The sequence below is a fragment of the Schistocerca gregaria genome, chromosome 1, assembly GCF_023897955.1.
Source record: "Schistocerca gregaria isolate iqSchGreg1 chromosome 1, iqSchGreg1.2, whole genome shotgun sequence".
NCBI classification, from domain to species: domain Eukaryota; kingdom Metazoa; phylum Arthropoda; class Insecta; order Orthoptera; family Acrididae; genus Schistocerca; species Schistocerca gregaria.
Window position 1 is genome coordinate 1,177,791,874 of NC_064920.1, and position 27,450 is coordinate 1,177,819,323.

Genomic DNA, 27,450 nt, shown 5'->3' on the forward strand with positions numbered 1-27,450 from the left:
CTTGTGATGTAATCGCCACGCTACTACAGTCAAACAACAATGCAGATGTGTCAAAACTTTGAACATCCTTCTGTCTAGTGACATGCACACTTTGTTTCTATTTTTTATGGTTTTTAATAAACAATTGAAATCTGTTCTATCTTTTTGGCTCACCTGGTCAGGTATCTAAAAGATGAGACTGACAGAAAGAGGAAAATGCTAAAGCAGGATGGCTAGACTAGAAAAGCAAGGCAGTAGATGTAAGCGTGATAATAGAAAAACCCATAGGGAAATTAAAGGGACACACACACACACACACACACACACACACACACACACACACACACACACACACACACACACACACACACACACGACCACAGTCAATGGCCGCTGAGACGACTGGCCTTGGTGGACAGAGACAATGGTCGTGTGTGTGAGTTGCACCTGTGTGTGTGTGTGTGTGTGTGTGTGTGTGTGTGTGTGTGTGTGTACTGTCTAATTCAGATGAAGCCCTTCACGGCAGAAAGCTTACATATTTGACAGTCTTTTTGTTGTGCCTATCTACGAATAACATCTCCATTATATGGTGAGTAGCAACCTATTCTTCTCATAATACTGATATTATTCCATTGTCTGAACAGTTCATATAAGTAAAGAACAGAAGCTTTTGAAATGTGGGACTGTAGAATAATGCCCAAGATTCAGTAACTAATGATGACTTACCAAGTAAAATTAGAGGGAAAAGCAATTTATGGCACAACCTGACTGAAAACAGGGATAGGTTGGTAGGACACATTCTCAGGTACCAAGGAACTGTGAATTTGGTGATGGACGTGTGTGTGTGCAGAAGGGGTAGAGGTTGCAAAAATTGTATAATATGTAATATGTATAATGTGGAAAGGATAGAATGCTACTCACCACATAGAGTTGTTGTTGAGTTGCTGACAGGCACAATGAAAAAGAATACAAAAAATATTTAAGTCTTTCATCAGAAGTAGAGCTCTCGTGCATTCACAAAACTCACACAGACGTGACCACTGTCTCCGGGCACCAAAGCCCAACTGTGACTACATTTGATGTGACCAGCAATCTGTGCATCTGACATGAGCAGCAATCCACACATGGGAGAGGAGGGATAGCAGGGTAAGTGTGAGGGAAGATGCTAGTGTTGCCTGTCGCCATTGCTTGACTGCAGCAAAAAGATTCAAATAGATGTAGGTTGCAGTAGTTAGACAGATATGAAGAGGCTGGCCCACAATAAACTAGCATGGAAAGCTGTATTGAAGCAGTCTTCAGACTGCAGACCACAAAAACAACAAGAACATCAACAGCAGCAACAATACAATGTGTATTAAATTACAAATAGATGATTGTTAACAATAAATGCATTCCTTACTCAATATAACTGTGGATGTATCTAAATGTCCGTAAATGACAAAAAACAACAGAGTCCCAAACTACAGCACCTAAACTAAGGACACTATACAATATAAACATTACATGTGAAGCAACTGAAGGATTTATATACGTAAATATTACAATATAGTCATATAAATGTTTTGTTGGTACTACTTTTATACAGGTCAGCTTATACAGATAAGTTCATAAATCCCACTATTGTCTTTTTCAATCTGCATGTACCCATGTGTCGTGTATTAACTGTTGTCATATTTGTTATTAATTAATCAACATAGAAGGCCCTATTAATATTGGAATTCTGGAAAAAGCTGGATATTTTGAAGGAGGTAGGATATGCTGGAATACTTTTATATGTTGTTGATGTCCATGACTTTGTTGCCTTCCTTGAGTGACTGTGTCTTTGCAAATTATCTGTAGATAGGTGTATGAGAGAAGTCAATCTTGCAATGGAAAGTCCAGGATGGAATAAAAACAATATGGAAAGGATAGATTGCTACTTGCCACATAGAGGAGGTGTCAAGTGGCAGACACGCATACTGAAAAAGAATATGAGAACTATTTAAGGTTATTGACAGAGATTTTTAACAGAAGTATAACCCTCACACTTTCACATAACTCACATTTCCATGGCCACTGTCTCTGGGCACTAAAGCCCAACTGTGACTGTGTCTGATGTGACCATCAATCTGTGCATCTGACATGAGCAGCAATCCATACATGGGAAGGGAAGGGATAGCAGGGTATGGGTGATGTGAGGTGCTAGTGCTGCCTGTTGTAGTATACAGAGGCAGGCATGATGGGGACAGGGTAGGGCTGCTAGATGCAGCACTAGGAGATTGTGCTTGGGTGGTGGTGGAGGAGTGGGGGGGGGGGGGGGGAATGGGAAGTGCACTGGCAAGATAGATGGCATGTGTGTTCTGTAGTGGAAAGGGGATAGGCTGTGAAGGATAGGTAGTAGTGAAGGTTGATGCCTGGGGAATTAAGGGAATGAAGAATATTTTTTAGGGAGAGTTCCAACTTATACTTAACCCTAGGACACCCAAGCCTTTTTTTCTAACTTGGATGCCTAGGGGGCGGGGGCGGGGGGGGGGGGGGTTCAGTGAGCCCACAGGTATTAAATAAGTTTACTGATGAAAAATTACAACTTTCAAAATGGTTTATGTACTTTAATTTTTAACTAAGGTATCGGTTTATAAATGTTGTTAATTGTTATAAATATTGGATTGAGTGACTAAAAAATTGGCATATTGCAAATACAAAATACAGATGTGTTCATATACAATAGACTACTCTGAGTCCTCAACTTCAAAGCAAGAGGCACAGTTCACAATTTTTTCTAAATGTGTGTACACACATGTTTATGACACTGTTCACAATACTGTTTTGCTTTACTTCGATTGTTGTACATCTGCTTCTTTGTTTTATCTTTTCTTACACAAATGTGGCAGTGACCTTTCCCTGCAGGAGGCTGTCATGCTTCTGTTGTCACTTTTTGATTTTCTTTTGTAGAATAGTCTCCATTGATTGAACAATTTGGTTAGATAACCCTCTTGCATTGGCACTTCTTTCACCTACCTGCAGTTTCACTAGTTCCATCCCAGCTTGTTGCAGGTGTACATACGCGCCATTTCATCAATGGTATCAATTCCAAGTTTAGTGGAATTGTAATATGCTTTTATCTCGGTTTTATTCTTCTCTCCTAAAACAGTGCCTTTATCTTGGTGCACTGTTGCCAAACATCAGTAAGTTTTTTCTTGGTTTCATTTTTACTGTGTAGGACACCAAAGTTACTGGAGGACTACATGTTGGGAACTGCACTAACTCACTGCAAGTTTACAAGATAAATAACAGCTGACTGACATCAACAATCACTTCCTCTGAAATGAAACCGATTGTTGTGAATATCAAGAATACCAACCAACAAGAAACTAACTTGCATTCTTGTAGAAATGAGAAATATGAAATCCTACAAAGGGAAATTTTCTATAGCCTGGAAGCCTAAGGGAAGGGGGGGGGGGGGGAGGGGTTGTTGGGCCCATAACAAGGTTATTTATTTTTTCTTTCAAAGCAGTAATTTTCTATAAAATATATTGACACTAAACTTTCATAAAATAGCCAACAAACTCAAAGGGAATATGTAGTATGAAAGTTACTTGGGCAAAAGCAGGGGACATAAAAAAATTGTGGGTCCCCCCCCCCCCCCCTAGTCGTCCTAAGAAAAGCTGGTGTTGGTGGGAAGAATCCGGATGGCACAGGCTCAGAAGCAGTCATTAAGTCATTAGATTGAAGTATACCATGTTGTGCAGAACATTCAACAACTGGATGGTCTGCTGCCTATTGGCCATAGTTTGACAGTGATCATTCCTGTGGACAGACTACTTGTTAATGTTCATGGCCAAATAGAATATGGCATAGTTAACTGCAGCTAAGTTTGTGGATTACATGGCATCTTTCACAGGGGACCCCACCTTTGATGGGGTAATATACACAGTGACCAGACTGGAGAAGGTATTAGTGGGAGAATATACCGGATTGGTCTTTCAACCGGGGCTATTGCACGGAGATGAGCCAGGAGGCAAGTGGGTGGGAACAAGGGTGCAGTAAGAACAGACAAGGTTATTGCAAAGGTTGGTTGGGTGGCAAAATACCATTGTCGAAGGGGTGGGGAGGATATTTCTCATTTCTGGGCAGGTTGATAGATAAATAAAACACTGGCGGACAATGTGTTTGAGTTGCTCCAGTCCTGGGTGGTACTGAGCCATGAGAGAAATGTTCCTCTGTGGCTGGTCTGTTGTTATGTGAAAAATAGTAAGTAACTGATGAGCAATGCATGGCAAATCTTTTTCTGGACAAGGTTCCTACTCTTCCCCTCCCCAGCACAGCCAACTGATGCGACTTCTTGCAGCCTTATCTTGTCCCTACCATGTCCCTGCAAGTTCCCAAAGGTCACACTACTGTCTTCATCCACCTCTATCCTGTTATGCCTCCCACACTATCTACACTTACATCATAATCTGCAGGCCATCTAATCATGTGTGATGGAGGGCACTCCTGGTGTCACTAACTGTTCCACCTGCAGTGGCATGTGGCTCTTGTAACGTCTGCCACTGGAGTTTAATGAGTATCTCTATAAAGATCCCATTTGAATAAACGATTCTTTGATGGATCTTTGTTGAATCTTCTCAATCTCTTTTGTCATTCCAACCTGGTAAGGGTCCCAGAATAATGTGCAATATTCAAAAATCGACCAAACAAGTGTCTTATACGACACTTCCTTCTTGGATGAGTTACATTTCCATAAGAATAATCCCATGAATCTCAGTCTGGCATCTACCTTTCCTAGCATTTACTTCATGTGGTCATTCCATCACCAATAGTGTAGTCCTGCAGTAGTGGATTTCTTTTCAAATGTATTCACAGTATGTTACATTTATTTACCTTGAGGGCAGCTGCCACAGCCTGCACTATTCATCAATCCTCAACATGTCAGCCAGCAAATTAATACTGTCTTCTGGCATTGCTACTTTCTTACAGACAGCCACATCACTTGCAAACAGACTGAAATAGCTTTCAGTGATTTCTACTAGATTATTTATATACACTGCATACCAGTAATGGTCCTATCACAATTCCTTGGGTACTCCAGAAATTACATTTATGTCTGTTGATTTTGTTCCATTAAGTGTAACATGTTGAGTTCTATCTGCAAGCAAGTCTTGAATCCAATCATAAATCTAGTCCAATACTCAGTAAGCTCATTTTTTTCACTAAACGGCAGTGTGGGATAGTGTCAAATACCTTAATGAAGTCAAGAAACATGGGACCAGCCGGAGCGCAATTGTCTAGAGTGCTATAGATTACATGGAGAAGCAGAGCAAGTTGAATTTTGTAAAATCTCTGTTTGCAGAATCCATGCTGATTTTTACAGAGGAATTTTTTCTACAAAAATGTCATAATTCTTGAGCATAAAACATGTTCCATAAATCTACAACAGTTTGACATCAACGATGTTGTTGTTGTCAGTACTGAGACTGGTTTGATGCAGCTCTCCATGCTACTCTATCCTGTGCAAGCTTCTTCATCTCCCAGTACCTACTGCAACTTACATCCTTCTGAATCTGCTTAGTGTATTCATCCCTTGGTCTCCCTCTACGATTTTTACCCTCCATGCTGCCCTCCAGTGCTAAATTGATGATCCCTTGATGCCTCAGAACATGTCCTACCATCTGATCCCTTCTTCTGGTCAAGTTGTGCCACAAACTTCTCTTCTCCCCAATCCTATTCAATACTTCCTCATTGGTTATGTAGTTATGTGATCTACCCATCTTCAGCATTCTTCTGTAGCACCACATTTCGAAAGCTTCTATTCTCTTCTTGGCAACACTATTTATCGTCAATACATACATGGCTACACTCCGTACAAATACTTTCAGAAATGACTTCCTGACACTTAAATCTATACTCGATGTTAACAAATTTCTCTTCTTCAGAGACAGAGATGCTTTCCTTGCCATTGCCAGTCTACATTTTATATCTTCTCTACTTCGACCGTCATCAGTTATTTTGCTCCCCAAATAGCAAAACTCCTTTACTACTTTAAGTGTCTCATTTCCTAATCTAATTCCCTCAGCATCACCAGACTACATTCCATTATCCTCGTTTTACTTTTGTTGATATTCATGTTATATTCCCCTCAACTGCTCTTCCAAGTCCTTTGCTGACTCTGACAGGATTACAATGTCATCAGCGAAACTTAAAGTTTTTATTTCTTCTCCATGGATTTCTCTTTTGTTTTCTTTATTGCTTGCTCAATATACGGATTGAATAACATCGGGGAGAGGATACAATGGTGGCCGAGCCGATATAGGCACTTCAGTCTATTCTCTCCTTGTCCAAACTCTTTAACGTCCATGTTTCACTTCCGTACATGGCTACACTCCATACAAATACTTTCACAAATGACTTCCTGACACTTAAATCTATACTCGATGTTAACAAATTTCTCTTCTTCAGGAACGCTTTCCTTGCCATTGCCAGTCTACATTTAATATCCTCTCTACTTCAACCATTATCACTTATTTTGCTCCCCAGATAGCAAAACTCCTTTACTACTTTAAGTGTCTCATTTGGTAATCTAATTCCCTCAGCATCACTCGACTTAATTCGACTACATTCCATTATCCTCGTTTTGCTTTTGTTGATTTTCATCTTATATCCTACTTTCAAGGCACTATCCATTCCGTTCAACTGCTCTTCCAAGTCCTTTGCTGTCTCTGACAGAATTACAATGTCATCGGCGAATCTCAAAGTTTTTATTTCTTCTCCATGGATTTTAATACCTACTCCAAATTTTTCTTTTGTTTCCTTTACTGCTTGCTCAATATACAGATTGAATAACATTGGGGGGAGACTACAACCCTGTCTCACTCCATTCCCAACCACTGCTTCCCTTTCATGTCCCTCGACCCTTAAAACTGCAATCTGGTTTCTGTACAAATTGTAAATAGCCTTTCGCTCCCTGTATTTTACCCCTGCCACCTACTGGATTTGAAAGAGAGTATTCCAGTCAAAATTGTCAAAGGCATTCTCTAAACCTACAAATGCTAGAAACGTAGGTTTGCCCTTCCTTAGTCTAGCTTCTTAAATAAGTCGTAGAGTCAGTATTGCCTCACGTGTTCCAACATTTCTACCGAATCCAAACTGATCTTCCTCGAGGTCGGCTTCTACTAGTTTTTCCATTCGTCTGTAAAGAATTCGTGTTAGTATTTTGCAGCTGTGGCTTATTAAACTGATTGTTTGGTAATTTTCACAGCTGTCAACACCTGCTTTCTTTGGGATTGGAATTATTATATTCTTCTTGAAGTCTGAGGGTATTTCGCCTGTTTCATACATCTTGCTCACCAGATGGTAGAGTTTTGTCAGGACTGGCTCTCCCAAGGCTGTCATTAGTTCTAATGGGATGTTGTCTACTCCGGGGGCCTTGTTTCGGCTCAGGTCTTTCAGTGCTCTGTCAAACTCTTCATGCAGTATCATATCTTCCATTTCATCTTCATCTACATTCTCCTCCATCTTTATAATATTGTCCTCAAGGACATCACCCTTGCATAGACACTCTATATACTCCTTACACCTTTCTGTTTTCCTTTCTTTGCTTAGTACTGGGTTTCCATCTGTGCTCTTGATATTCATGCAAGTCGTCCTCTTTTCTCCAAAGGTCTCTTTAATTTTCCTGTAGGCAGTATCTATCGTAACCTCAGTGATATGTGCCTCGACATCCTTACATTTGTCTTCTAGCCATCCCTGCTTAGCCATTTTGCACTTCCTGTCGATCTCATTTTTGAGACAATTGTATTCCTTTTCATCTGATTCATTTACTGCATTTTTGTATTTTCTCCTTTCATCAATTAAATTCAATATCTCTTCTGTTACCCAACGATTTCTATTAGACCTCGTCTTTTTACCTACTTGATCCTCTGCTACCTTCACTATTTCATCTCTCAAAGCTACCCATTCTTCTTCTACTGTATTTCTTTCCCCCATTCTTGTCAATTGTTCTCAAATGCTCTCTCTGAAGCTCTCTACAACCTCTGGTTCTTTCAGTTTGTCCAGGTCCCATCTACATCTACATCTACATCTACATCTACATCTACATCCATACTCCGCAAGCCACCTGACGGTGTGTGGCGGAGGGTACCCTGAGTACCTCTATCGGTTCTCCCTTCTATTCCAGTCTCGTATTGTAAGTGGAAAGAGGGATTGTTGGTATGCTTCTGTGTGGGCTCTAATCTCTCTTAATTTCTCCTCATGGTCTCTTCACGAGACATACGTAGGAGGGAGCAATATACTGCTTGACTCTTCAGTGAAGGTATGTTCTCGAAACTTTAACAAAAGCCCGTACCGGGCTACTGAGCGTCTCTCCTGCAGAGTCTTCCACTGGAGCTTATCTATCATCTCCGTAACGCTTTCGCGATTACTAAATGATCCTATGATCCTGTAACGAAGCGCGCTGCTCTCCGTTGGATCTTCTCTATCTCTTCTATCAACCCTATCTGGTGTGGATCCCACACTGCTGAGAAGTACTCAAGCAGTGGGCGAACAAGCGTAGTGTAACCTACTTCCTTTGTTGTCGGATTGCATTTCCTTATGATTCTTCCAATGAATCTCAGTCTGGCATCTGCTTTACCGACGATCAACTTTATATGATCATTCCATTTTAAATCACTCCTAATGCGTACTCCCAGATAATTTATGGAATTAACTGCTTCCAGTTGCTGACCTGCTATTTTGTAGCTAAATGATAAGGGACCTATCTTTCTATGTATTCGCATCACATTACACTTGTCTACATTGAGATTCAATTGCCATTCCGTGCACCATGTGTCAATTCGCTGCAGATTCTCCTGCATTTCAGTACAATCTTCCATTGTTGCAACCTCTCGATACACCACAGCATCATCTGCAAAAAACCTCAGTGAACTTCCGATGTCATCCACCAGGTCATTTATGTATATTGTGAATAGCAACGGTCCTATGACACTCCCCTACGGCACACCTGTAATCACTCTTACTTCGGAAGACTTCACTCCATTGAGAATGGCATGCTGCGTTCTGTTATCTAGGAACTCCTCAGTCCAATCACACAATTGATCTGATAGTCCGTATGATCTTACTTTGTTCATTAAACGACTGTGGGGAACTGTGTCAAACGCCTTGCGGAAGTCAAGAAACACGGCATCTACCTGTGAACCTGTGTCTAAGGCCCTCTGAGTCTCGTGGACGAATAGCGCCAGCTGAGTTTCACACGACCGTCTTTTTCGAAACCCGTGCTGATTCCTACAGAGTAGATTTCTAGTCTCCAGAAAAGACATTATACTCGAACATAATACGTGTTCCAAAATTCTACAACTGATCGACGTTAGAGATATAGGTCTATAGTTCTGCACATCTGTTCGACGTCCCTTCTTGAAAACGGGGATGACCTGTGCCCTTTTCCAATCCTTTGGAATGCCTCACTCTTCTAGAGACCTACGGTACACCGCTGCAAGAAGGGGGACAAGTTCCTTCGCGTACTCTGTGTGAAATCGAACTGGTATCCCATCAGGACCAGCAACCTTTCCTCTTTTGAGCGATTTTAATTGTTTCTCTATCCCTCTGTCATCTATTTCGAAGAAAGCACAGTGCAGTCTTCCTCTGTGAAACAGCGTTGGAAGAAGACATTTAGTATTTCGGCCATTAGCCTGTCATCCTCTGTTTCAGTACCATTTTGGTCACAGAGTGTCTGGACATTTTGTTTTGATCCACCTACCGCTTTGACATAGGACCGAAATTTCTTAGGATTTTCTGCCAAGTCAGTACATAGAACTTTACTTTCGAATTCATTGAAAGCCTCTCGCATAGCCCTCCTCACACTACATTTTGCTTCGCGTAATTTTTGTTTGTCTGCAAGGCTTTGACTATGTTTATGTTTGCTGTGAAGTTCCCTTTGCTTCCGCAGCAGTTTTCTAACTTGGTTATTGTACCACGGTGGCACTTTCCCATCTCTTACTATCTTGCTTGGCACATACTCATGTAACGCATATTGTACGATGGTTTTGAACTTTGACCACTGATTCTCAACACTATCTGTAATTGAGACAAAACTTTTGTGTTGAGCCGTCAGGTACTCTGTAATGTGCTTTTTGTCACTTTTGCTAAACAGAAAAATCTTCCTACCTTTTTTAATATTTCTATTTACGGCTGAAATCATCGATGCAGTAACTGCTTTATGATCGCTGATTCCCTGTTCTGCATTAACTGATTCAAATAGTTCGGGTCTGTTTGTCACCAGAAGGTCTAATATGTTATCGCCACGAGTCTGTTCTCTGTTTAACTGCTCAAGGTAGTTTTCAGATAAAGCACTTAAAAATATTTCACTGGATTCTTTGTCCATGCCACCCGTTATGAACGTTTGAATCTCCCAGTCTATATGCGGCAAATTAAAATCTCCACCCAGAACTATAACATGGTGGGGAAATCTACTCGAAATATTTTCCAAATTATTCTTCAGGTGCTGAGCCCGGGGGTCTATAGAGACATCCAATTACCATGTCTGAGCCTGCTTTAACCGTGACCTTCACCCAAATCATTTCACAATTCGAATCTCCATCAATTTCCTTCGATACTATTGCACTTCTTATCGCTATAAACACGCCTCCTCCTTCACTGTCCAGCCTGTCTCTGCAGTATACATTCCAATCTAAGTTTAGGATTTCATTACTGTTTACATGTGGTTTCAGCCAACTTTCTGTCCCTAGTACTATATGGGCGTTGTGACCGTTTATTAATGAGAGCAGTTCTGGGACCTTTCTATAGACGCTCCTGCAGTTTACTATTAGCACATTAATATTGCTATTCCCTGTTGCATTTTGCCTACTCCTGCCTTGCCGCGTCTCAGGAGGCGTCTTGTCGGGCCTAGGGAGGGAATTCTCTAACCTAAAAAAACCCCATGTGCACTCCACACGTACTCCGCTACCCTCATAGCCGCTTCCAGCGTGTAGTGCACGCCTGACCTATTCAGGGGGACCCTACATTTCTCCACCCGATAGCGGAGGTCGAGAAATTGTCACCCCAGCTCTCCGCAGAATCGTCTAGGCCTCTGGTTTAAGCCTTCCACTCGGCTCCAAACCAGAGGACCGCGATCGGTTCTGGGAACAATACTACAAATAGTTAGCTCTGATTCCACCCCACGATCGAGGCTTTCTGCCTTCACCAACTCTGCCAACCGCCTGTACGAAATGAGGATGACCTCTGAACCCAGACGGCAGGAGTCATTGGTGCCGACATGAGCAACAATTTGCAGTCGGGTGCACACAGTGCTCTCTATCTCCTTAAATTCCCACCTTTTTTCAGTTTCTTCAGTTTTAATCTACAGGTCATAACCAATAGATCGTGGTCAGAGTCCACATCTGCCCCTGGAAATGCTCTGATTCATAAATCTGTCTTACCATTATATAATCTATCTGAAACCTGTCAGTACCTCCAGGCTTCTTCCATGTATACAGCCTTCTTTTATGATTCTTGAACCAAGTGTTACCTATGATTAAGTTGTGCTCTGTGCAAAATTCTACCAGGCAGCTTCCTCTTTCATTTCTTTGCCTCAGTCCATATTCACCTACTACGTTTCCTTCTCTCCCTTTTCCTACTACCGAATTCCAGTCACCCATGAGTATTAAATTTTCATCACCCTTCACTATCTAAATAATTTCTTTTATTTCATCATACATTTCATCAATTTCTTCGTCATCTGCAGAGCTAGTTGGCATATAAACTTGTACTATTGTAGTAGGTGTGGGCTTCATATCTATCTTGGCCACAATAATGCATTCACTATGCTGTTTGTAGTAGCTTACCCGCATTCCTATTTTCCTATTCATTATTAAACCTACTCCTGCATTACCCCTATTTGATTTTGTGTTTATAACCCTGTAGTCACCTGACCAGAAGTTTTGTTCTTCCTTCCACCAAACTTCACTAATTTCCACTATATCTGACTTCAACCTATCGATTTCCCTTTTTAAATTTTCTAACCTACCTGCCCAATTAAGGGATCTGACATTCCACGCTCCGATCCGTAGAACGCCAGTTTTCTTTCTCGTGAAAGCGACGTCCTTCTGAGTAGTCCCCGCCCAGAGATCTGAATGGGGGACTATTTTACCTCAGGAATATTTTACCCAAGAGGATGCCATAATCATTTAATCATGCAGTAAAGCTGCATGCCCTCGGGAAAAATTACGGCCGTAGTTTCCCCTTGCTTTCAGCCGTTCGCAGTACCAGCACAGCAAGGCCATTTTGGTTATTGTTGCAAGGCCAGATGTGTCAATCATCCAGACTGTTGCCCTTGCAACTACTGAAAAGGCTGCTGCCCCTCTTCAGGAACCACACGTTTGTCTGGCCTCTCAAGAGATACCCCTCCGTTGTGGTTGCACCTACGGTTCAGCTATCTGTATCGCTGAGGCACGCAAGCCTCCCCACCAACAGCAAGGTCCATGGTTCAACGATATAGGCCTACAATTAAGTGCATTTGTTCTATGACCCTTCTTGAAAACAGGAATGACCAGTGCCTTTTTCCAGGCACCAGGTACCTTTCGGTGTTCCAGAAATCTATGATAAACTGCTGCTAGAAGGGGAGCAAATTCTTTTACATTATCTTTGTAGGATCTTATAGGTATCTCGTATGGCCCTGCGTGATGCCTTTCCATTACTAAGTGAGTGCAGTGGCTTTTCTATTCCACACCTGGTTTTCTCAACATCTGCCATTTTGATGTTCATATGATCATTGAAAGGAGGGACTGTGTTCAATTCAGAAGGCCAAATTCAGTATTTCAATCTTCTCTCTGCAGTGCCAGTATGGCCACTGAGTGAATGAATAGAGGATTTCAAACTGCTTACTAATTTTATGTAAGAGCATAACCTCTTAGGGTCTTTACTCAGATTGGTTGACAAAATTTTACTTTCAGAATCATTGTATGCCTTTCTCACTGCTCGCCCTAGGCTCATTTTTGTTTCATTCAGTTTCTATTTGTCTGCTAGGTTTTCACTTCTTTTAAATCTGTGATGAAGCTCTCTTTGTTTACAGAGCAGTTTTCTAGCACAGCAATTAAACCACAGCTGTTCTTCCCCATTCCTTAAGACCTTACTCAGAACACACTGGTTTAAGGCATACTTAATGATGCTTTTGAATTTTTTTCTTTTTTTGCACCACATCTTCATCCTCAACCCTGAATATATGATTTTGGCTAGTCAGATATTCTTCAATTTGTATTCTGTCACTTTATTTTCCTACCATTCATAACATTCCTCATCACACCCATAGTTACAGTTGCTATGACAGCCTTGTGACCACCTCTACATTAACTGATGTGGTAAGTTAAGGTCTGTATGTCGCTGGGGTCTGTATGTTGCTAGAAGTCTAAGGCCTCCCCACCACAAGCCTGTGACTTAACACCTCCTGTATGTGGGTATAATAATAGTAATAGTAATAGTAATAATAATAATAATAACAAATTTTGTAGCTAAATGGTCTGTGTGTAGCAATCTATCCTTTCCAGAGGATTCAATCTTGTTTATGTTTGTATAATGGTATGTAATTATTGCTGTAGGTGACATTCTGTTAAATGTTACACGCTTTTGAGTGTCACAGTGAAATGGTATGATGTGACTGATATCTTCGTTTGTCTATGGTACTGATACTATTCTTAAATAATGCCCAATTGTGTTAATGGATTCATCTGTCACTTCTTTATAGAAGAATTTCATATATAGGAATGGAAAACAAGGAAACTGTATTTTGTACCATTAACATTTGTTTATTTCATATCAGTTTTTGACTTGTCAGGCCATGATCAGGTAATAACCTTTGTTACCAGATAATGGCCTAACAAGCCTAAATCCAATAGTAATAAATATTTGTGGGACAAAATACAATTTGTCTGTTTTTCATCCTTAAATATTTCCTGATTGTTATTGTTTCCTCCAATGCTCTCTTCTCTAATTCTAGATGAAAGACTCACTGGTGTCACACATTGGCTGATTTGTGACAATCTGTCGGTTTTCTGTCACAGTTTCTGCTTCATAAGAAAAAATTAACTTAAGATTTATTTTATTGTAATTTTATTTGACTACAGTCTCATTCGACCACAATACATTTAAAAATTGGTTCATAGAGCTTTGAGCACTATGGGACTTAATTTGTGAGGTCATTAGTCCCCTAGGACTACTTAAACCTAACTAACCTAAGGACATCACACACATCCATGCCCAAGGCAGGATTCGAACCTGCGACCGTAGCGGTCATGCGGTTCCAGACTGTAGTGCCTAGAACCGCTTGGCCACTCCGGCCAGCCCACAATACATTTCCTGAAATGCTACAGTGCTGCATCTTTGGCATAAAGCAAAGAGTATTCTCACTGTGCTACCTATATTTGAACAACTGAAACATTTTGAAATATGCATTTAAGATGTGGATTGTTAACAACAGCCATATATCCTCAAGCAACTCATCTTAAGTGCATACAGCTACAAGATTCACCAAGGAATAATTCTCTTTCAGAGATGTACCATGCTGACTCAAGTCCAGAATCTAATGAGATTTCACCCCTTCCAAGAAGGAGGCGAACACCTCATCAGCATCCACTGAGCAGTGTTGAAAGACCAACACAGGTGCATGCCAGGTAGTCAAGGTTTGTCTCTACAAGCTGGTCACATCTTGATTTTATCTGATGCTTGGTACTACTAACTGTGCTGATAGAGGTTTTCTTTCTTCCTATGCCATGTTCAAAGTACATCAGTGTTCCATTAATCTTGGCATAAAATCTTAACACATGCTGCAGTGACAGAATTTTGTGTATTAACATATCTCAGATTCCTTCAACTACACAGAAAGAATAGAAATACTGTTCAAAATTTCAAAGAAATAAAGGGTATACATACAGAAGAAAACAAAATTACACTAACTTGCAGCATGAAGCACCTTATACACACATAAATGATTATGTCAAAAAATTCAGCTTCTTGATACACCCTTTTCATACAATAGACTTCCATTTAGCCACCTGTCTCAGATGTGATCCCTCTTTTTTCAAAGTTTTGTGTGGAATAAGCCAAAATTATAGTATTCATCATTGCCACACTTGTGTATAACATATCACACAATCACAAACAGTATTTTATAAATTGATTGTTCTCTCTCATGTCTCTAGCAGAGTACTCAAAAATGTGACAGTTCCATGTATTACATGCAAACTAATCAAATTAACTGATTTGCCTCATTATTGCTTGTGTAACACATATAAATTTAATTTTTCTAAGTTCACTTCCTTGGCAGTGAGAGAAGCTAAGAATAGCAGGAATCTCGTCAATTCATGTGCATCACTAATTGGAAGATGAGACATTTGGTATGTGAGTGGGCATCTCTAGTTGACTTTTCCAAGCAAACAATGGAAGATCCAGCATGAAATGTAACAATATTATGAGAAGGAAAGTTGCTACTCACCATATAGTGGAGATGCTGAGTGACAGATTGACACAACAAAAAGATTTTCACACTTAAAGCTTTCAGTCAACGGCCTTTGTCAACAATAGCTACACACACACACACACACACACACACACACACACACACACACGTACGACTGAAGGCTCAGGCAACTGAAGCCTCACTGTGAGCAGCAGCACCAGTGCATGATGGGAGTAGCCAACTGGATGAGGGGAAAGGAGGAGGCTGGGTAGGGGAAGGGGGCCGAGGGATAGTATGGTGGGGATGGCGGACAGTGAAGTTGCGACAGGTTGGGCGGTGGCGTGCAGGGGAGAAATGGGGAGGGGGGTAGCGGAAAAGGAGAGAAACAGAAATAAATAAATAAAATAAAAAAGAAGACTGGATGTGGTGGTGGAATGATGGCTGTGTAGTGCTGGAATGGGAGCAGGGAAGGGGCTGGATGGGTGAGGACAGTGACTAAAGAAGGTTGAGGCCAGGAGGGTTACAGGAACATAGGATGCATTCAGGGAAAGTTCCCACCTACACAGTATACTACTCCATCCTTACACAACCCTTGCTCCCAATCCCATACCTCATGGTCATAGTCCTGTAATAGACCTAGATGCAAGACCTGTACCATACTTCCTTCCACCACAACTTACTCCAGTCCAGTCACCACCATCACCTATCCCATCGAAGGCAGGGCTACCTGTAAAACCAGTCATGTGGTCTACAAGCTAACCGGCAACCGCTGTGCTGCATTGTGTGTAAGCATGACAACCAACAAGCTGTCTGTCCGGTATGCCCACTGACAAACTGTGGCCAAGAAACAAGTGGATCACCCTGTTGCTGAACTCACTGCCAAACATGATATCCTTCATTTCTATGACTGCTTCACAGCCTGTGCCATATGGATCCTTCCCACCAACACCAGCTTTTCCGAATAATGCAGGTGGGAACTTTCCCTGAATTACGCAGGTGGGAACTTTCCCTGCAGTACCTCCTACGTTCCCATAACGGTTCTGGCCTCAACCTTCGTTAGTCGCTGTCCTCACCCATGCAGCCTCTTCCCTGCTCCCATTCCAGCACTACACAGCCGTCATTCCACCACCACAGCCAGTCTTCTTTCTTTCATTTCATTTATTTATTTATTTATTTCTATGTCTCTCCTTTTCAGCTATTCCCTCTCCCCCCTCCCCAGCCCGCTGTCCAACTTGCAGCACTACACTGTTCGTCATCCCCACCATACTATCCCCTCCCCCTATCTGCCCCGGCCTCCTCCTTTCCCCACCCAGTCGCCACTCCCATCATGCACTGGTGCTGCTGCTCACAGTGTGATTTCAGTTGCCTGAGACTGCAGTCGTGTGTGTGAGTTCCATTTGCATGAGGGAGTGTGTGTGTACGTGTACCTATTGTTGACAAAGGCCATTGGCTGAAAGCTTTAAGTGTGAAAATCTTTTTGTTGTGCCTATCTGTGTCTCAGCATCTACGGTATATGGTGAGTAGCAACTTTTCTTCTCATAATAGTGTGACTTTTCCAAGCTCAAGATACGGACACTAGCTGTTTCAAGCTGGAAATAGTATTTAGTATGATATTCAAAACAAGTGATGTATTACCTTTTCAAATGATAGTGAATGATGCCCTCAAGACCAGCTGCCATGTACTTCAATTTGTGAACTAAATTCTTTGTCTAATTCAAAGAAAATGACTCACAGCCTTTTTCATGGTTCATGGATCTAAAGTTTCAAATTGACAATGGTACTATTAGTTTCACCTGCTTAGTAGCCCATGAAATCCTTATTTAGTTCACGCTCAGCCTCCTGTATGCAGCTCATTGTGTCCTCTTCATTAAAGAATTTGTTAATGAAATTGGTTCTCCTGTTTAGGCAACACCATGGTTCATACCCCACATTAAACCATAGGTACCTCTATAATTAGCTGGGAAATCCAGTTTGATGGTCACAACACTTCAAATGAGGCTATGCATAGTACAGTACTGCTGTATACAACCTAACTTTTTGTTTGGTGGCAGCTTTACTTTTTACTTTATTTAGCCAACACCTAGTAAAAACAGATTCTGAAAAAGAATTGAATATCCATGCATAGAACAGTTTCAAACTTCTGATTACTTTATAAATGACTTATATATTTGACATTAAGCATGTAAGTGAGTAAATGTTTGGAAAAGGTTTCAAATTTTTCTTAAAAGTTTGTTGTGAGATGCTAAGTGCTCTCATTGTCAAACACTGGATCTACATCTACATCTACATCCATACTCCGCAAGCCACCTGACGGTGTGTGGCGGAGGGTAATATAGTCTGGGTAATTTATGGTCTTCTGTAAGCAAAAGCTGGTTTTTCACACCTCACAATGTTTATGATGTCATATCTCCTGAACTGTGTGTTGCATAATGGTATAAGTTTCCAAGTACATTCAGTGGGATCTGTGGGTACTGTCTGCAAAATGTGTTCCAAAAAGAATAGTAGTGGAGAAGTAACAAATTAAAATGTCATGCCTGATGTGGCAGTTTTACCACAAGAACAGCAAAAATGTAATTAGCAATACTCTTTTTTCCCTTTGATCATTCTGGGTGGGCGTCAGCAAGAGAAAGTTTTGTAAAGGTTTGAAATTTTGTGTAAAGTATGTTGCATTTCACTAAGTGCTTTCATCTCAAATTCTGAGTGAATATAGCCCAGGTATTTCCACACAGTGAGTTATACTGCCTCAAGATATATAGATAGTTTATAGCTGTAACACTTGTCATACTGTCTTAAACCATTGACATAAGATTATGCCTCTTAATGAGCAGGTTGTGAAAGCATTCTAAATTTTTAAATTTGGTCAGTAATTATACGAAATACTGAAAACAAAAATTTTGTTGCCACTGAAAGCGATTAGATAGGCAACATTCAGCTAGGGCTTTGCACTGTGAACCATGAACAGATTCAGCCATTTAGTAACAGAGATTCTGAGTATTTCAAAATTGACGAGATTTTTCTTTTCTCTCTCTGATGCTCTTATGCTTGCCACCACCTTGTAGTACCTAAACTCAAAATTTTGTTTTCCACCTGCTCATCTATTATTCTGTAAGAGTTCTCAAAGAACAAATCATAGTGGGCACCAGTTATTCTGACAAAGTTCCAAAAGGTGCCATCTGTAACATCGAAACGGAATTGTGTACTGTTGTCCCACCTTCTGCATTAACCATCCATTTGAGTTAACTAATTCAGCTAGACATGAGCAGTCCACTTGTGTTTGCAGTACACCTCCAACAACACAATTTCCTCCATTTCAGCTGTAAACTAATTACCTTTATGTTTACCTGCAGCACATAGAAAGGTGCATTTGTGAACATGCCTGGGTGGGTTCTTTTCTCATAAAAACACTGGCCACACACAATATAAGCACTCGTGTAAATATGTTTTCAGCAAAGGAGCCTAATAGAGGTTGAGTGTGCCTGCCGACCTTGCTATGCTGGCATGGGACGCACACGCGGGTTCATGTGCACCAGTCATGCTTCATGCTGGGCCAGACGAAGCATCCAGTAACCAGCCTCATTGTGGCCTGCGTTTCAGGATGGGCCAAGTTGGGCAAAGGATTAAAAACCCCTGCACTGAAGAGCGGAGGGTACCAAGGGGTGAGGAGTGCCCTTAGAGAAGTTGTAAAGGACAGGGGTTGTCAACTCGTGAATGACATGAGTATAACTAGTCGCTGTATATCAATGTCTTCAGTCTGAAGGCAGGGTTAACACACACATGCAAGATGGTAGTTTGCTACAACATTCTCCACGCCACGAATATAGCATGCATTGAAAGAGTGCTGACAGACATAGTCCATATGGCAGAAACATCTTGGCGGAAGGTCCTTAGCCGGTTTACGAATAGCATCCATTAGAGGCTTGTGATCTGAGTGGATCATGAAAGGTTGCCCCTTGAGGTCACTATGAAAGTGTTTAATCACTCTGTACATCGCAAGAAGCTCACAGTCCAAAGCCGATCACTTACACTGGCTCTTAATCAGTTTCTTGGAAAAGAAGTGGAGTGTTTGGGTGGAGTTGCCGGTTGTGCTGTTTGGAGACAGCACCCACAGCTGAGTCACTAGCATCAGTCATGATCGAAGCATGAGCATCAGGGTCACAGTGGGCGAGTGTGATGGCTTTTAAATTAACCAAATGCATCGACCATAGGTTTGTTCCAGTCCAACTTCCATTTCTCCATGGTGTTTTTGCAGAGAGGACATTGGTGAGGCCCAATTGGACAGAGGCAGCCTGAGGGATATCAGCGATAAAAGTTTGCCATATCCAGAAAACGATGGAGTTGAGCATATTCTTTAGGAAGAGGGAGATCAACTACGGTTTTGATATGAGAATCCATGGGTCAGAGGCCGTCACCATAGACACTATGGCATAGGAACGTAACTGATGTGGGACAGAGTTGAGATTTATCATTGTTGATCACCACGCTGTTGATAGCGAGGGCCAAATGGACTGCATCAAGGTGGACTTGATGCTCCTCAACAGAGGAGGAAAAGATCAGTATGTCATCTAAGTAAGTGCAAGAAAACGGCAGAGGTAGCAAAATGGAATCAATGAACCACTGCCATGACTGCACAGCATTTTTCAACTCGTAAGGCATGTAACAGTATTCAAATAGGTTGAATGGTGTGATGATGGTAGTCTTCGTAATATCCAACAGATGCATAGGGATTTGATGGTATGCCTTCAAACAATCTAAAACAGAGAAGAACTTAGAACGATGTAATAATTGCAGGAAATCCTGGATATGAGGAATGGGATCATTATTGATAATTGTGCGAGCATTAAGGGACCTCTAGTTCCTGCACATGTGTAAGGAGCTGTTCTTTTTAGCAAAAAGTTGGATAGGTGACAAAAAGTTGGATAGGTGAAGACTAGTTGCTATCGGAGGGGCGGAGCAAACCTGAAGCCGAAAAATCCTGAATGATTTCTTTTGGGCGCAGAAGTTTGGAAGCGTTAAGGCACCTAGCCTTATAACATACAGGTCTGTGGTGTGAATCCTATGACAAGTGCCATTACTGATAGCTGATACCTGCAAAGGGAGACCAGGGAGGGGGGGGGGGGGGGGGCAAGAGGGGATCCAGATGCAATGGCGGTTCACTGATCTTGCAGGGTTGGGGCGGAGTGGCTTGGGTGTCAGCTGTAGTCCATGAAGGAAGGCATGGCACAGAAGCCACACAGTGCACAAGGAATCCTCAGTACCATGAACAGGTGTGTCTCGGAGATTCGTCCGTGGCAATGTGGAAATGGCAACAGTTGGTCGAATGCTTGACACAGGAGCAATGTGGTGAGAAGACGCAGTAGATGAATGTGTCGGTTCACCTTGCTTTGGTTCTGTAGACAGGCAACTTACTGTGTGCCATGTGTTTAACATTTCAGCAGAGACAGAGGCAATGCGGGTGAATAATGCATCGTTCTTGGTGTGGAGTACGCCAATTTGTGTGCACACCTCTGACAAATCAGAGAGCCATGTAGTAATATGCTCGAGCAGAGATGGACATGTGGAAAGTGTAGCCAGGGAGGTGGAGAGCGCAGTTGTGCTGAACTTGATCAGGAATGGAACAGACATGTGGCGGTGTGTGGCAGCCTGCAAGCCAGGTGAAAGTTTGTAATGGTGTAGAAAGTCCAACCCAATCCACATTGGCGACATGGAAAGTCCAGGGGAAGGTTGGACTGGTGATAGGTGAAGTGACATCTCAATGGAGCCAAGGACCATGATAGGAGAGTGATTTGAGTGATCAAAGCGAGGTTAGCAGGTGAAAGCATGCTGACTGCATGCTTGGCCGGAATAATGCTAACATCGGTGCTGGTGTCAACGAGAAAGTGAGTGCCCGATGAAAAGTCAGTGATATAGAGACATCGCACCGCTGAAGCCAATGGTGTGGCATCAGATGGTAGGTGCCGTGAAGGAGCATGGTGAGACGTGGCACCTGAACGTGCCCACCGAAATCATTTGGGCAAGTGCAAGGCATGCGACAGTTGTGTGTGGTGTCCCCATAAGTAGGATTGCAGCAGAGTAGCAGGTAAGCTTGGAAGTGAGGCAGTGTGGAGTGAGGGGGAGGGGGGGGGGGGGGGTTGCGCAGCTAGCTGTGTCGTCGGTGGTGGCCGCTCGGGCTGTTGCTCGAGAGAGGTTGGCTGCTGTTGGACGGCCACAGGCCGTACGTCCTGTAGGTGGCAGCTCCTGACAGGGAGCTGAGGAAAGCAGACTGGCCTCTGCTGGCAGAGTGTGGAACCGAACATGCGGGCGGTGTCAATGACAGGCGGTGTTGGTGACGAATGATAGTATAAGCTCGATCAGCCTCAAGAGGGTCAGCGACATGAGACAGTAGGTGAAGTCGTTGGTTTGAAGGCAGTTTCACCATCCACAAAGTCCAAAGCATGGCGTGAGGTAAATGCTTGATCATCAATTAATGGATGAAGGCGCTGCCAAAGCTGTGAAGGTATGCGGTCGTCAAGGTGCTCATCTTGAATAATGTGGTGGAAAGCCTCTGCTTATGGGCAACAAAAGCACTCGATGGGCAGTGCTTTCACCATTGAATACTTGGGCAAGGGGGATAGTGAGAGGGCAGATCGCTGATGAGGTAAGGATGAGCGTGGAGGTGACCCACCATTCAGACAAAATGGGCATCATTGTCTGGAATACTGTGGATATCCAGTAGGTGATCCACTAAAGTGAACCAAGTCTTAGGGTTACCTTCTTGCAGAGCAGGCAGCTTAGGATACCTGCCGGGTAACACATGTTGATGCAGCACTGGCAGCAAAATTCCATGCGTGCAGAGCAGGAATCCCCCGACACCAGGGGTGCAGTAGTGGTGGACGGTGTGGCGCCCGAGGTCTGCATGTGGGGTGGGGAGGGGGGGGGGTACATGTAGCACATGATGTGGAGTGAGCAGGTGGAAATGTCAGCACAGTGTGTCCCAACTGCAGGCCCGCCAACAAACACGGCGCAGGTGTAATGGCTCGTGTCAGTGGGCGGAAGGTGGTCGTGGTGCAGCCACAAGGGGGGAGGGGGGGGGGGGGTTAACCTCATAACCAGCACCAGCGCCATTATGAAAGCAGGTGGAAGGTGATCATGGTGTAACGATGGAGCGACAGTTGCAGAAACCAGTCCTACGAGGCCTGGATTCGATTCCCGGCTGGGTCGGGGATTTTCTCCGCTCAGGGTCTGGGTGTTGTGTTGCCTTCATCATTATTTCATTCCCATCCAGCGTGCAGGTTACCCAATGTGGCGTTGAATATAGTGAGACCTGCACCAAGGTGGGCGGACCTGCCCAGTAAGGGGCTTTCTGGCCAATGATGCCAAACGCTCATTTTCAGATATGTAGCAATTAAAAGCACTCAGTTTTCCAGGATTAACTCACGAACACACATTTTTAGTGTGTTTTCATGAATAATCCTACTGAGTCATTCTGCAGGAGTCTGAGCCTGTTGTTGTCTTCAGATTCTGAGTGCTGCAGAATCATGACATCAGGGGCATATGTATAGAGTCAAGAGTCTCATGAGGTATGTTTTACAATAAACGGTTTAATACTTCTTGAGTGCCGAGTCATGGGCTCCTATTTCCTATCCCTAGGTAAGAATCAGGGACAAATCCAAAGTTCTAGCCTCAGTTGGTCACTTTTTCTGTCACTTACTACTTCTTTGTAAAAAGTGGAAAATGCCATGGTATACCATGTTTCAGAGTCCACAATACACTGTAAGTACCCCTATAAGGGCTGGAGCCAGTTAAAATACAAGGGAAGGCATGGGCATACAACCTCCAACAGGACCTTTCCTAGTAAAATACCACAGCGTTCACAAACCAACATTCAATCCAAAGACAGCTTTATGATCTTTATGGCTGAATGAGGATCAATTCCTTTATTGCTTTCAATCTGTCCTCTTACTCCATAAAAAGATCTGTCAACAATTGTGAAGAATTGACTTATTGGAAAGTGAGAGACAGACATATATATATATATATATAGAGAGAGAGAGAATAGAATAGAATAGAATAGAATAACATAAAGGGAAACAGATCTGGGTTGGTTTGGTTTGGTTTGTGGGGGTTAAAGGGACCAGACTGCTACGGTCATCGGTCCCTTTTTCCAAATACTAAAAATACCCACAGAGAATAAAAACGATCAAAAGACGATAAGACAGACGACACAGAACAAGAGAAACGTAGACAAAGACCAGACAAGACGAACTAAAATCACACAGACTGTGACGGTGGTTGGCCGACCATACAAACAAAAAGGGAAAAGCCAACCACTGAGAAACATGAAAAAAATCAGACAAATCGTAGGCCATAGGCCAGAATCAATACAAAAACTCACACACTTACATTAAGCGATAAAATCCCCCTGCCCGAATAAAACGCAGAACTATGTCCGCTATGGAAGAGTCGTCAGATAAAAGCACAGAGAGCGTATCAGGCAGCGCAAAAGTCTGCCTGAGCACAGTTAAAAGGGCGCACTCCAACAGAATATGGACCACCGTCAAGGATGTCCCACAATGACAAAGAGGGGGATAACTGTGTGTGAGTCGGGTGTGGCCAATGCGGAGCCGACAAAGGACGACTGATTCCCTGAAGGTTGGCTCGCATGGATGACCCCCACACAGTAGTCGTCTCCTTGATACGGCGGAGTTTGTTTGGCACGGGCAGGTTGCGCCAATCAGTGTCCCATAAATCGAAAACTTTGCGGTGTAATAGTGCCCGCAAATTAGTCTCCGGGAGGCCAATCTCCAGAGATGGTGCGCTAGTGGCATCTTTCGCCAGGCGGTCAACAGTTTCATTTCCAGGTATCCCAACATGGCCCGGGGTCCAAACAAAGACCACAGATCTGCCGCAATGGACAAGAGTATGCAGGGACTCCTGGATAGCCATCACCAGACGAGAACGAGGGAAACACTGGTCTAGAGCTCGTAAACCGCCCAGGGAATCGCTACAGACAACGAAGGACTCACCCGAGCAGGAGCGGATATACTCTAGGGCACGAAAGATGGCGACCAGCTCAGCAGTGTAAACACTGCAGCCAGCCGGCAACGAACGTTGTTCAGAATGGTCCCCTAGAGTTAGTGCATAACTGACATGACCAGCAACCATCGAACCGTCGGTATAGACAACGCCAGAGCCCTGATACGTGGCCAGGATGGAATAAAAGCGGCATCGCAAGGCCACCGGAGGGACTGAGTCCTTTGGGCCCTGTGCCAAGTCGAGCTGAAGGCAAGGGCGAGGCACACACCATGGGGGTGTACGCAGAGGGGCCCGGAAAGGAGTTGGTACAGGGAAACACCCAAGCCCGTAGAGGAGCTGTTTGACGCGTACGGCGATCGGACAACCCGACCAGGGCCGACATTCTGGCAGACAGACGACTGACTGCAGGAACAGGACACGATAATTTGGATGCCCGGGCAAGCTAAAAATATGGGCAGCATAAGCAGCCAGTAATTGTTGGTGCCGTAACTGCGGTGGAGGGACACCTGCCTCCACAAGTATGCTGTCCACAGGGCTGGTCCGGAAGGCACCAGTGGCAAGGCGTATCCCGCTGTGTAGTATTGGGTCCAGCACCCGCAACGCAGATGGGGATGCTGAGCCATAAGCCAGACTCCCATGGTCCAGACGGGACTGGATTAACGCCTGGTAAAGCCATAGGAGAGTAGATCGGTCGGCACCCCACTTGGTGTGACTCATCTGGGGGTAATGAATCAGCAATCATAAGTGCTTTTGTGGAGTACCTCTACAGATCGAAGAGTAACAAATGAATTAAGAAACCTACATTACATAATTGTATTATGTACCAATTCTCTGAAAAATGACATCAAGGAACTGATCTTTTTTTTTTTTTTTTTTTTTTTTTTTTTTTCCCACAATAGCTATGAATCAAGCTCCCCCGAAGTTGATGCCAATGTCCTCAGCTATCACTTGCAGCCACCATCTGGATTTTCAAACAGCCAAGAACTGAGTGAAGCTGAATGTGACCGTGACTCCAACCAACTTGCCAAGTTTCTTGCCAGGTAAATTCTATTTAACTACAAGTTCACATAGCATTCACAATGATAGCGAACAATTGTAGCTTACTGTAATTCAAATATGTTTGATCTGCAATCTTCACAATATGTTACCATATTCATAAAATTTGATCTTGCTTTACAAAAGTATGAAGTGACTATGGAATATATTGGAAAAACAGATACATTTGCATTAGGAGCTTTCAAGACAATACAAAATTTCAGCCAAAACCAGTTGATATTGATTAGTGGCAAAGTGAGTTTCTTTCATGTTTCTTGGTTCTTTGAATTTCATAGATAATCTATTTACTTGATTTTTATATATATCACAATTTTATTTATTTATTTGTTTTTGTCAGTTGTTGTGCATCTTTCTGTCCATGTGTAAAGACCTTTTTTCTCAGGAAGGTGTAGATGTTAGGCACTAAGATCTATGGCCCTTGGTAGTGTAAAAAATGTAAAGTTTTTAGTCAAAGCAGTTAAAAGATGTGACCATGTATGTCACATATTTTGATACAAACTCACTCATTGAAAACTGTATATGAACTATTTACATTCTTGTCAGTTCTGGTGGTCTAGCATAAAGTTTATGCCTGGAAACTGAGATGTCATGAGATGAAATCTTGGTTGGACCATACAGTTTTTCAGCCTTTTTTAACCTAGCCTTCAACTATTTTAAAAGTTGTTGGAAACAACATAGTTAGGATTCCACATTAAACTGCAGGTCACCTACCCATTCTCTGGTTGGATGACTCAGGTTAGATAGGGACATGCTGCTAGTTCACTGCTTACTGCACAAATTTCAAGGTAAGGAAAACAGGAAGTTTAATCTGATGTCAATATGAAGAGGAAAACACAAGAAGTTTAATCTGATGTCAAATGTACCAATAACAGAATTTTAGGTGCTTTGAACGATTATTCTGTAACTTTTGTTTGTGTTCTTTTAGTTTTAGATATGGAAAAGGTAAAAATTTTATCAGCATAACAGTAACTGGTTCATAATGGCACTGCCAGGTATTATCTTTAAATCCCAATAAAATGTCCTGGTATCTGGTCACTGGACCTGATGGGATATGTCTACACAGAGTATGTAAAAGACCTTGCTCCTCTTCTAGCATCAGCCTACAACTGATTCTGGATCAGTGAAGTGTTTCTGGTGATTGGAGAAGAGTGCAGGACATTCCTCTTTTCAAGATGGGTCGGTGCACAAACTCACAAATCTATAGGTCTATCTTCTTGCTCTCAATATGCTGTAGAATTTTGAAACATGTTTTATGCTACTCACAAATCTATAGGTCTATCTACTTGCTGTCAATGTGGTGTAGAATTTGAAACATATTTTATGCTATCATAGTTTGACATTTCTGGAGACAAAAACTCTCCCCTGTAGGAATCAATGCAGATTCTGCAAAAAATGATTACGTGACGCTTGGCTTGCTCTGTTCATCCATGAGAGCCAACAAGGAGCGGCACATTTTGTTAAGGTACATTTAGTAACTGCAAAAGCATCACAGAGATACTCAGCTAATTCCAATGCCAGATGCTGCAAGAGAGCCATTTTGGATCACAGTATCATCTGCTGTTAAGGTTCCAAGAGCATGTGTTCCTAGAAAATTCAACCAATATATTGCTTGCTCTTACCTTATCTGGCAAAAAGACCATCAAGATAAAATTATAGGGAATTGAGCTCACTTGGAGGATTACCAGCTCCCGTTTTTCCTGTGAACTGTATGCAACTGGAAAATGAAAAAGGGGAAGTGACATGGGTACACGAAGTACACTCCACTACACATCACAAGGTGGCTTTCAGAATGTAGACACAGATACAGGTCTAGAAAGCAATAGATACCAGTGCCAATATTGATGCCTTGTTCCTCGACTTCCAGAAAACATGCAATAAAGTTCTGCACAGCTGCATAAAGAACAAAATAAAAGCACACAGAATATCAGCCTAGCTGTGTGACTGTAGATGAGAAATCTGCATGTGTAAAAGTAGCTTCAGGCATATTG

The 27,450-nt window shown here is 42.6% G+C and overlaps 1 protein-coding gene across 1 annotated transcript in view; it reads left to right on the forward strand.

Moving 5' to 3' along the window:
* The window catches only part of LOC126297439 (Down syndrome cell adhesion molecule-like protein Dscam2), a 384,987-nt gene that overhangs the window by 341,117 nt on the left and 16,420 nt on the right, over positions 1-27,450 (forward strand). The window contains exons 33-34 of the mRNA XM_049988328.1: positions 14,489-14,609; positions 25,306-25,446. Coding sequence (XP_049844285.1) covers positions 14,489-14,609; positions 25,306-25,446 — 262 coding nt within the window. The remainder of the gene's footprint in view (positions 1-14,488; positions 14,610-25,305; positions 25,447-27,450) is intronic.